Raw genomic sequence first — 12,608 nt, 5'->3', positions numbered from 1 at the left:
TTCATTAGTGTGTGCTGATATTGTTAAAAGGTGATAACATGGCTCAAGGGGATGACAGCTAATCAACAAATTGCATAAAATAGGACACACACACACACAGATGTTTTATCCTGCTAATGACTCAAAATAGGCCACATCCAGATGTCAGTTTTATCCAAACACTAACTTTTTTGCAAACACACACAGACCAGCTGCTGGTGGCTGATTGTGGGCCTCTCCCTCATCTTATCTGCAGCGAGCACTGCAGCAACCCCACTGTGTGTGTGTGTGTGTTTGTGCATGTGTGTGTGCATGTGCATAGGCTGAGCTCTTTGGGATCCTGTAAAGCAAGCGGTCATCAGACTTCTGTAGCATTTAAAGAACATCACACAACAGACCGGCAGCACTCGCTGAGAAGGAATGCATATCGCCCGCTGCCTTTCCTGTCAGATTTTCAAAATAAGATCACTTTGTGATGAGAAATGACGCAGGTGTAGCTGTTTTGGTCACACTATGAAACCAGCCATACGCACAATCTCATGCAATGTTGCATGGAGTCGCGCTCCAAGCATGTGTTGAGGGTCTCTCTCATCTTCTACCAAATCAAATTTGAGCTCAGTATCTGTCTGTCTGACTGAGTTGATGCCATTTCTGTGTTGGCTACTGTTCATTAGTTGTGGCAGCCATCTTGAATTTGAATTACTCCAAAAGTTAATCAGTAGTAGTGGTACATCCTGGGATTACTTTCCAAAAGTATTAGTAAAATATTTTCAGTGGTTCATTAGATATTTTGCTAACAGACAAACAAAGTTATGTTCAATAGGTAATGCTAAAGTTATAAGTAAAGCTCTTGTACAATGAGTAGCTCTGGGTGTATGTGGTGGGGAATTAACCTCAGCTACAGCCACAATACTTGTTAGGTCAATATTTGTAAAATATATACTATATTATATATATTATTATATATAATATACTGATTATATTGTAATCATCTTTAATTATCTTGTGTTTTGTAGGCTTAGCTGGTTGTTGAAGCCATCAAAAATTTAGTCAGTTGTTGAGTTGTATTCAGTAATTAGTTCCTGAGAGTTTCAATAAAATCCATCCATTGGTTCATGAGATATTTTGCTAAAAGACAGAGTTAACTAAAACTAGAGGAACTAGTGTGAATGCATACTGCAGAAGAACTTGCTGAAAATAGCTAAAAAATCTGAAATGTGGCTGAAATGGAAGAACAAGCCCAAATTAGCTGAAAAAGTCAGAAAAACATATTTGCTAAATAAGCAGAAATGAGCACAAAAATTAGGAAATTAGCTTAAAAAGGCTGAAATTATATATGAAAAATAGCTGAAAAGGCAGAAAAAGCCTAAACCACCAGAAGGAAGTGGAAAGAACTGAACAGAGCTAAAAAAAAAAAGTGGAATTAGCTGAAAATGCTGAAATTAGCAACAGCAACAAAAAGAAACTGCTGAAAAGTAGCTAAGAAGGCAGAAAGAAGCTTAAACTAACACAATTAAGCTGAACAGAGCACAACAAGCTGAAATTAGCAGAAAGAAGTTAATTAGTCTGAAAGTAGCAGAAATGACAATGAAAAACGTGAATTTATCTGAAAACTGCCGAAAATAGCTAAAAAATGCTAAAAGAAAAAAATAAAAATTAGCTGAAAAGGTAGAACAAGCTTAAATTAGCAGAAAAAAGCAGAAAGAATGCATGTTTGTCCAATTAGATTTAAAGAAGCAGAAATGAGCCAAAGAAATGGATATTAGCTGAAAAAAGATGAAATTACCAACAACAAACAAACAAACCCCTTCAAAAACTGCTGAAAAGTAGCTTAGAAAGCCAAAAGAAGCTTAAATTACCCAAAGGAAGTGGAGAGAGTACATGTTTGCTGAAGTAGGCTGAAAAAAGTTGAAACAAGTGCATAAACATGGAATTAGCCGAAAAAGCTGAAAGTAGCATAAAAACAGCTAAATAGTAGATAAATAGCAGAAAAAGCTGAAACTTGCATAAATAAGCTAAATGGAACATTAGCAGAAAGAAGTTAGAAGAAACACAAAAATGTAGTTAGCAGAAAGAATCTAAAAGGATCACAAAACAGCTGAAAGAACAGCTGAAATTAGCTGAAAGTAGCTGAAATATGTTTACATTTGCACAAGTTATCTGAAAGAAGCTGAAGCAGAACAAAATGTGAAAGGAGCAGTAAAAGGTTGTAAACAGCTCTAAAGACTTGAAGGGTGGAAAATGAGCTCAATTCATTTTCTAGGAGAAACAAAAATGGTAGAAAAGGCTAAATATTCCAAAAAGCTAAAGTTGCACCAATACCAAAAGTCATAGCACCGTTCTCCTGAAGGAGCTGAACATTTTAATAAATGATTTGTTGAAATAGCACAAAAACTGCGGAACGAGAAAGATGCTGACAAACCTCGAGTAGATAAATGGATCACAGTAGTGAATCTTCATAAACATTCACAAAAACACATAAAACCAGAATTAAAACAACGATCTTGTACAATCTGTTAGAAAATACTCTTTTCTTTGTCTTGTTTGATAAAAAGTCATTTTTCCCTGATATGATTTAAAATGTATTTCATGACAAAACATAAGGAATAAACTGTTTAACCTTCACTAGAAGAACCCTAAATAAATGAAGACGTATATAAATATTACAAAACAGCAACAGTTTGTTTCTTATGAGCAGTTTAGTTCGTGTAAAATTAGATTATGTTCTTCAGTTTTTGTTTATTTTTAATTTACTGTATAGCATACCTTTACAATGAGTAACCAGTGATATGATTAAAGGTATTCCATCTAAACACCTGCGACACACTTATATAAAAAGATTTAATATTGAGTAACTTTTGTCTAAAAATAGGGTCTCTGTTTCAAACTACAGTTGTGCTCTAATCTGATTATTGTGCTGATCCTGTGGCCTCGGCAGCTGTGGGACGGTGTGTGTCTTATGTAACACGCCGCCCTCCTCGCCCCTCGCTCATCCTCCTCTGTGTGTAAATAATGACGATGTGTCACGACACTCCATTCTGCTTCCTGAGTTCACCTCGGCGCCGTTGAGGGAAGCATCCGTGCCCTTCTCTGTGCACAAAACACGGTTTTGAAAGAATTCAAGTTTCACTCGCGCTCCTTTAACTCAGACAAACGTTCACATGTAAGAAAAGATTATTTATGGCCTCAGAGCCACCGAAGTACACTCCCTGGATCTGTGTGATGTGTTGCTTTAAACGGCTTTGGATCTGGTTATTGTAATTATAATTCAGTTGTAATCCATTAAACCCTGACATGTTGTGATGTTCCCACCCCCCATCATGGAGTGAAAAGGGACAATTGGAAGTACACTCCGTCGGTCAGTCTGTGTGTTGTGTAAGCACAACAACTTGAAAAACAAGTGAGGTACCAATTTCCATTTTGGTGTGTGCATCTAGGCATAAGAACGGTTCCTTTCCAAAAGTGGGTTGCCATGTCCCCTTGATTTATTTTTTTCATTCTCATGCTTTTAACCTTCAGCCAAAGATCAAGAGCATGTTAGGATTTTTTTTTTTTTTTGTCTCCAAACCCTATGTGTCATTTTTCACCACTTTTTGTTGTCTGTCTAAACAGGTCTCACTTGTAAATGAGTCTTCGAGGCTCAATGTGATTTATCTGTTTAAATAAAGGTTGAATGAATGAATGAATGTCAAAATCCAAGATGGCCACCCCCACATATATATGTAAACCAGCCGCCCATATCATTTGAAGAAACTATGCTTTCTAGTTTTTATATTGCTTAAAAGTATAGTTTCCACAAATGATTTGGGTGACCGGTGAGGAGGCTGAAGATTAATCTACGGTGGTCAGGGCCACCATTGGCCACCCCCTGGCTCCGCCATTGCACCTTATAGTGGATTAGATTGCTCCCTCCTCTCGCCAGGATTCGTCTGCTCCACCTCAGACAAGGACAAATAACTCCCTCTGTTCTTCTCCACAGTGTAACTCCTGCCTACTTAAATGTCTCACACCAAAAGCATTAAGGTGCATTCCCTGTTCAGTTCCAGTCTAGAAAAACACTCATCCCCAAAGCTACAAACACTCACTATTCAAATCCTTCAGTGACAGTGGTCATGCGCCATCTTGTTTAATTTGACCTTATTACTGGAGCACTTCATTTTCCCCTCCCTCCCTTCCTGTTTAGCTTTGTAGATTTAATCTAATTCAGGTGCTCTTATCAGCGCTCTAAATTTAATGCTGCTGAGCAAAGTTACTTGTAATAAGTGCAGGTGACGTGTAATAAGATACTGATTAATGGCATGGAGTCGTCCTCTGGCTGTCTTTCTGTCTCTGGCACACTTCAGTCTCAGGTCTTGACCTAATAAGTGGACAAGGCGCTGAGGCAGTTAGCTCAGACCAGCCTGGATTTGGGGGATTTTGCCCCCATACACTGTCTGATCAGGAGGATTTGGACCCTTTCTGGATATTTTATCAAATCTGGTTGAAGTAAATACATGCCACTACTGATTTTTGATCTTTCCTCTGCTTTCTGTAACCATAGTAACTTATTTGCTTCTTTTTTTCTCTTCTACAGTCTTCATCTGCAGCTTCATGGTGGCAGCTCCCATCTTTGGTTTCCTTGGCGACCGCTTCAGCAGAAAGGTCATCCTGAGCTGTGGCATTTTCTTCTGGTCCATTGTTACCCTGTTGAGCTCATTCATCAGCACAAAGGTAAGACGTGGCTCCGGCTCTCACTGAAACAGACAGCGTCGGAGCGGGACTGTTCCATCAGGCCTCCTCATCGACAGTGACGAGCTAGTTAGTCCTTCATGATCTGGATGTGCTCGCTGTTAAAGGTGGTAAAATGAAACGACACGGTTGTATAGTCAGAAACACTGTTGCCTTTGTCGAAGTTCTTTATGTCGACCCTCCCTTAGACTTTATCACTGGCTTGCAGCCAAATTACTAATGAAGCCATGCTTCACGGTTGTCTCAATTACAACACTTGAGAAGATAAGACTGCCGGTTCATTGCCCATGAACGTGTAGATCTAGACTTGATATCTCTAAAAGCCTCGGTGTGCTTGGGGGTGGATGAGTGCATTAAATAATAACATTATTCCAGGCGGTGATGCTGTGGAGGACGGTGCAGACATCATATTGCTTTGAAAGACTTCGTCTATACGTTGAGACATTTCCACAGACAGACAAGAACGAGCCTCATCTGCATGGATATGTGGCATTAAAAGCTGAGTTAGTTAAATTTACGCAGCATCATAGAGTCATGCAGCGCTGCCTCTTAATGGAATAAGATCGCTCACTGCCAGAGCTCTTCAGAGCTGTGGATGGGAGTGACAGCTCGGAGATGTCAGTGGTCTCAGGAGGGCATTCTTTGACGGAAATCCTCTGCAGACTCGTCTGCCAGAAGCCAAGTAAGCAGTCACTTGCCAAAGCAAGAAATGAATTCTAGCTGCTGATGGTTAGGGGCTTCTTTCCTTCTGACAAACGTCACAAACAATCCTGACTGTAGATGAGGACGGGGGTAATGCTCCCTCAGGCCCCTCTGTCCTTTGCCCCGCATGTTATTTCCACCCTAAAGACATGCTTCTGATTGTTCTGGACAAATAAGAAAATAGAGGTTCTTACGTAACAATGCCACAACGCTGTCACCATGAGATATGAGAGCGATGCCGGATAATGAAATGTTAATAACCACTTACAACTGACTCCTGTCATTATGCTTTCAAGACACCGTGGGACATTTTGGATTTGAAGCAGACTTTGGACCAGGATGTTACGTAACAGAAATCCACTACTGATCCAGCTGCTAGTTTGACACTTCTTTTTCAACTGCAGCGAATGGTCACGTGTTGGGTAATTTGAAACTGATTGTGTCCCATTGCGCCTGAGTTTGAGCCAAAAAGCTAAACGCAGCGTAGCTCAGCAAACTAGGTCCTACTGACAGCATGCATATTCAATTCAGTTCAGCCTTTATTTCTACAGGTTAGTCTCATGGAGCCTCGAGGACTCGTTTACAAGAGACCTGTTTTAAACAAAGAGCGATGACAACAGTAGACAATCATAAAAATCATATAAATTGAAAAGTAAATGGAAGAAATTATACAAAAAAAAAAAAAGAAACAAATACAGCTGCATTATAAGGCGATGTAGAAAACTAAAAACAGGAACATGTCCGCATTGGTTTTTCCCAGGAACTTAACAGATGTTTGAAGCCACTTAGAGAAGTCAAGGTCGAGAGCTTCAGATCTTTTTGCAAACAGGAGCGGAGTAGGAGAAGGTCCTTTTGCCTAGTTCAGTCTGCACTGAGGGGACACTGCAGGTAATGATGTCCTGAGAGCGCACGCTGTAGCTGTACTCACGCAGACACATGTAGGAAGAGATGTATGAAGGCAGCAGACCAAGAAGTGATTCAAAGATGAAAATGTACCAGTGACAGAGTCTGTGTGAAGTTAATGATGACCAGTTAACCAGTGTATACTGGGTGCAGTGGTGGGTAAAATAGTTACAGCCAGTTATGAATCTTAATAGACAGCATCCAACATCTGCAGGTGCTTGTAGGAGCGTTCATGTAAATAATGTCACCGTAATCAATGGAGGGAAGGAAAGTCACAGATTCAAGGCGTTTTCTAGCATTCAGGGTTAGACAAGATCTGTTTCTAAAAAAAGAAACCCAGTTTTACACCAAAGTTCATGCTCAATAATCCAGGTAATAATCCAACAATGTTCAGTCAGGTCATCTGTATGGTTTATTTTTTTGCTGAGACCTTTTGTCCTTCATCTGAAGGACTTCTTCAATCTGAGGGACCACCAACAAACTGAGTGAAACCCAGTTTTACTTTCAGTTTCTTTATCAAGTTTTCGACATGGGGCTTAAAAAAGAGACGCGATTCGACCAAGATACCCAAATATTTGTAGGAATCGACAAACTCAATAGGAGCACCATTCGTAGATAAGATAAGAGGAAGGACTGCTGGTACCAACTTTCTGTTTGAAAACAACATTCCTTTGGTTTTATCAGCATTTAACACAAGTTTGAGATGGAACGAATCAGAGTGGATGATGTCAAATACAGATAGCAAAAGCTGGAAAGCCTTAGCCACTGTTTTAGCTCGACAATAAACAACTGTATCATCAGCATAAACATGTAAGGATGCATCAGGAATGATCCGACCTACATTACTTATGTAGATTGCGAAAAGGGTGGGTCCTAAGACTGAACCTTGTGGAACACCGTTATTTACAGTTAGATAAGTGGAAGGTGTACTATTATGTTGAACACATTGCCTCTAATCTGAGAGATAATTAGAGAACCAATCAATAGTGTGATCTGAGAAACCAATTTCAGAGAGTGCTAGTCTGCGTACATTGTTGCGACTCTTGTGTCTCGTAGAACCCATTTGCAGGCAGGACTCGGAGAACTTCGGATTTAAAGTACAATATATATTTAACACAGAAAAAGCAAAAGCTGACGCGCAGCAGATTTACATGATCTCAGGGATGACACGGAGGAAGACAGAACCATAACGCCATACAAGACAATGCCCAGACCATGAGGAACACACAGACGCACACTTATATACAGCCGTTAACGAACAGACCATGACAAACACCTGGAGAAGGACAACAGGCAGGATCTGATTACAAGAGGGAGACCACTGAGGAGAGCAGGACAGAAGGCACAAGAATTACACAAATCCTCACACATATATCTAGTTTTTTATTCATTTATTTTTTAAATTTTATTTCATTAAATAGAAGGCATGACTCGTTTTTCATGAATACAGAGTGGGTGATGAGAAAAACGAGACCATTGTGATGAAACCTGGCCAGGTGGATCCTCTGGTCTTTACAAGAAATCATTATAGCCTTAATTAATATTTTATTTGATTACCACAGTTGGTGTTCAGGCTTGTTGTGCCACAGAAACTGCTCCTGGCTGAGACAGGAGCACTTTATTACAAATAAAAATGTGCAGCTTGAAGTAATTCAGTCAAGGCAAAAGGGACAAGGTAGAAATCAAGTGCTTAAAAGAAAAGTTTAAAAAATGGTGCTAAACAGCTTTGAATACGTTTCAGAATGTTCTGCCAAGAAACAACTGATTGACTGGTTGCATCTTTAAAAAAAAAAGGCTTTATTGAATTAAAGATGATGCAAAAGTGAGCAGAGAAAATGTGAATGTGATGTAACCAGCAGCTAAGCACAGCAGGTGGGAGTTACTTGCAGTGGAATGCAGGCACATAAAATGGAAAGATTATTATTTATCTTCATGACAATAAAGAAATCATGACAGCAAATATTTAGCTTGTGAAACCCTGTCTGCATGCAGCTGTATTCCATAAATGTGTCTCCATTTTCCTCCAAATTTTCATAAATGTTGAAGCTTAGGTTAAATACAAAGAATGGCTGGATGGATGATTTTTAATAGCAAAAAAAAACAAATATATCATTTTATATTATCTGCAATGGTCACGTGCCATTCTCAGTCCTAATGTCAATAAGTGCTTTAGAAGGGGAGCAGTTTGTAACCATTTAAGGTACTTTGTCTTCGTTAGCCTCCACACTGATGGTACTGTGGTCATTTAAGGTCTGTTTTATCTCCTTCTTCGGTGTCAGGGCTTTCTTATCTCAGTAGGAACTCCCAAATGGTGTAAGAGGATGTGATCGGTCCATACATACCGGTAATTGTTCGTTGATTGCTCGAGGAAGTTGGACGCTCTTCCAGTAGAAGCTACTTAACTGTTGCCGTGCTTTTCTTTGAGCATGTACAGCACAGAGTAAACTGATCTGTTGTAGGAGTCTTGGCTGTTATACCTTTGTCATTCGATGACTGTCCTACCCTTTAATTTCCGTTTTAACAATTAAACTGCTTCAACTACAAAATGTCTTCATTGCTGTACAAAGGTGATGTGGTCGCACTGGTTGTTGGCTGAGTGTTGCACAATCACTATGTTCCTGTGACGATGTGAATACAGATGTGTATGTCTTTGTAACCACTCCATAAAGCAATTAACACTGCTTTGACCACTTAGAACGTCCTTATAAACGTTTGTTTCTAAAGCAACTAAAAGGCAAAATTGAAAAAACAAGTTTAGTACTACATAGTACAGATAGCAGAACTGGAAAATAGCTCATTTATTAACAGGTATTTACTAAATGTATATGAAACTGATTAGGTACCAATTGTTATTCCACAGATTTGACTTTTAAGCCAATAACCTCAAAAGAACAGAAAGTTGTCGGACAGTAACTTTGTTTTGTTGAATAAGTGTGCTAAAAGAAATCTATTCTAAAACTGTAACACCACTGTTCAAAATATCTGGGTTTTCTTTTATTAATGGATTAAATGTGTAAATATGTTGATGCATTAGAATATTTCAACAAACAAGGTGTACTTGAAGCCATTCTGCTTAACTATAGTACACTTATAATAGCATTCATTTACTTGAGGCTATCAAAATACTATATTTCTTTAAACTGTAATTCAGTAAATCAGAATAAAATAGGCAAGATAAAATGCATTTTTAAACGATTATAAAGTGAAGGTAGACTAATGTGCTAAAACATTACTGTCAACACATTTAAATTGTAAAATTTTGCTAGCTATGCTAGTATTAGCCTTTAGTTCAGTTAACATTTGCTTTAAAACTCGGTCAAAGAATCAGAATCACAATCAGAATAAGCTTTATTATCATTGTACCGAAATACAGTGATATTATGTTCGTACAGTCGTCCGAAAGATTGGCGAAGTGCACGTTGTTGTTGCTCCTTGAGAACACAGCCCCTTATCATTTTTCAGAATACTTTTTAGATAGAACAGGGGAAAAGGCCATGAGGAGAGGATAGTGGTATTACAAAAAAGATCTCTTCACACCTTGTCCTTATCAGGACACGATTTAAGACGTAAAAAAAAACTCTACCTGCAAGCACATTTACAGACACATTACATCTGCATTTGACGTCAAGAAGGTGAGATTTGTCCATGAAGCACTTCCAGATAGCACCATAGTCCTGATAATATGTTGGTGTCAGCCGGTACAGCTCTGATAAGCGTTCACAGGAGTTCTCAGGGTGGGGGGATTTGATGGACATATCTTCTCCTTAGTTTACACATATCCCAGGAGAAATTTGATAAGTCGGCCTGCTTCAAGGTCAACCAGGGGAGTCAGATTCAGATGTCACAACTGTTGATTTTTTCAGGCAGACTGTTTTTTTTTCTTGTCAACCTTGAGTCCTGCTGGTACTTTCAAGATCCAAAATGGCCAGATTTGTGGGCATTCCACTGGTCCGTGCTTATGAGCCCTTTCCAAGGTCATCTCCAACATGCTAGCGAGTCCCAGAAGCTGCAAGTGGCCTGCGACTCTCACAACTTGCTTTCATCTTACGGTTTAGCTCGTAAATCAGCTGATTTTGAGTACTCAAAGCACGAACCAAACTTTCACACAGACTCGGCAGTTTTGCCTTGGCTGAAGCTGCTGCCACTGTCTTTTTTAATAGCTGATAACATAAGTATCCGTGATGCCCAAAAGCAGAAACCCTGCTGTCATGGTTCCAACTATATAAACATCTTTGGCATCCTCCTGAGACAATACGAAAAGACATATCAGCTCCCAAACTCCCCACGGATCCATGATGTATCCTGCTGCATGTGTCTCAGTGGGGCATGAGGGTTCTCCAGGACCCTGTCGCTTGGTTGAAAAGATTTTATCGATTGCGTTGAAAGTCCAGCTGACCAGATCCATGACAGTAGTTTTAGTTTTGGAAGATGTATAAAATAGAAGCGCCAGTACACAGATAGAGAGCAAAAAAAAGTATTTTTAAATAGATTTCTCCTTCATTTCTTTGCAGTCTTCAATCAACTTTTACCATTTCTTTAACCAAAATTTTGTGGTGCTTTCTTGGCTGCACGGCTCTCTGGTGTTTTTGGCATTTCTGGTTCAAGGGTGATGATAGTCTGGAGGCAACCGCCCTCCAGAAAATAGCCTCTGTCATGATCCCTGTAACAACAGGCCACCAGAGGAAGAAAACAGACTTTGTGTAAATCATTTTAAAGTGTGTGACAAAGCTATGCTGCGGCAGTAAAAGCTCAGCTTCATCATAGACGCAGGAGTTCAAATGTAATACAGTGTAAACAAAGAAAAGCTGTGAAGGGAAGCTGTAACCGTTCATCACTGTAAATAATAAGGATGGAGCCAACAGCAGAGGGGTTTTGAGGGGGGTAGAGGTGAATCTCTTGAGCGTTATTTTACAACACGGTGTGTGTTGGTGTAGTCTCCAGAGAATGTTTGATGGCTGTGTGTGAATGACCTCTGGACTCTGTGTCCCGGGCCACCACCAGCACAAAGCCTGAGGAGTTGGCTCAGAGATCAGTTCCTCTCTGAGGTGACGGTCGTAGCTTGGCTTCCACTTCATTTATCAGTTTACACAAGGACCTATAACTCTTTCTCACCCTGCACACACATAATGAGAAGCCTCGATGTACCTGAACATGTCTCAGAAGGAAATAACGCATTCCTCATATTGAGCTTGCTGTCAGGTTTGATTTTAGTTTTGAACCAACAGACAAAATGCAGTTTAGTGGACAGTGTTTGTAATTTGTGTCCTTTTCCCGGGTACGGAAACTAGATTTATTTGCAGCTTCACGTGCAGACATAAAAGTCGATATCCTTTTAACAGCGGTTGCCATGGAAACAGTTGACATTCCCACTGCCTCCAACAGAAGGCCATTAAAATAAGTCATCGTTTCATTTATTGATGCACAATTTTCTACGGCTGATGGATGCACTTACATTTGATCTTAACAAGAACGTTGTTTTGATTTTTGTGCTGGTTTATCGCTAACAGTTCAGAAGAAACTGTCTTTTGGTGAATATCGGTGAGACAAAAGATCCTAAACTGTCTACAGTGACTTGTCACACTCGTCACCAAATTATGTTTTTTCCAACAATCATGAGTTTTTCATAGAATTAATGTCATGGTTTTGATAAGGCCGTAGCATTATACAGTAGGTGCCACGAAGAGCCAAGAGAAAGCCAAGAGCTTTTTGCAAATAAGATAAATTTATGAACAATGTTTGTTCTTTATTAACAGAAGAAAAGAGACATCTTTGCAGCTTTTGAACTCTTGTCGGGTTTTGTGAGGCGTGGGTGGGTCAACACTGTGTATAGATGGGAAGATATCTTTCAGAGCTTATCAACATGTTTTTTTCTGTCTCTTCTCAGTACTACTGGCTGTTTGTGCTCTCCAGAGGACTGGTGGGCATCGGAGAGTCCAGCTACTCCTCCATCTCTCCCACCATCATTGGAGATCTGTTCACGAGTAACAAACGCACGATGATGCTCTCCATCTTCTACCTGGCCATCCCCGTGGGAAGGTGAGGGACAGATCTTGTTGGGGTGTGCTCTTTTATGGAGGATGTACATGGTTAAACCTTTATCTTGACACGGAGTTGTCTATCAGATGTCAAAACTCAAAGAATTTGAAACTTTTGCATAAATAATTGGACATTGTCCTTACCAATGGTGCCTGAACCACAATAAAATCAACCCTTTCAATCAGCTGAGTGGTGATTCTTAAAGGAGGCTGAGAAGATTTTGCTTCCAATAAGAAAAAAGTAAAGGCCACAGGGTAAAA

The 12,608-nt window shown here is 39.7% G+C and overlaps 1 protein-coding gene across 1 annotated transcript in view; it reads left to right on the top strand.

The window, feature by feature from the left end:
• The window catches only part of spns2 (spinster homolog 2 (Drosophila)), a 116,515-nt gene that overhangs the window by 70,451 nt on the left and 33,456 nt on the right, over window positions 1-12,608 (top strand). Inside the window, exon 4 of the mRNA XM_037687710.1 lies at window positions 12,197-12,348. Coding sequence (XP_037543638.1) covers window positions 12,197-12,348 — 152 coding nt within the window. The remainder of the gene's footprint in view (window positions 1-12,196; window positions 12,349-12,608) is intronic.

Source organism: Nematolebias whitei, chromosome 14 (assembly GCF_014905685.2).
Source record: "Nematolebias whitei isolate Nwh7 chromosome 14, NemWhi1, whole genome shotgun sequence".
Lineage (NCBI taxonomy): Eukaryota > Metazoa > Chordata > Actinopteri > Cyprinodontiformes > Rivulidae > Nematolebias > Nematolebias whitei.
This window is presented reverse-complemented; position numbering and strand designations above follow the sequence as displayed.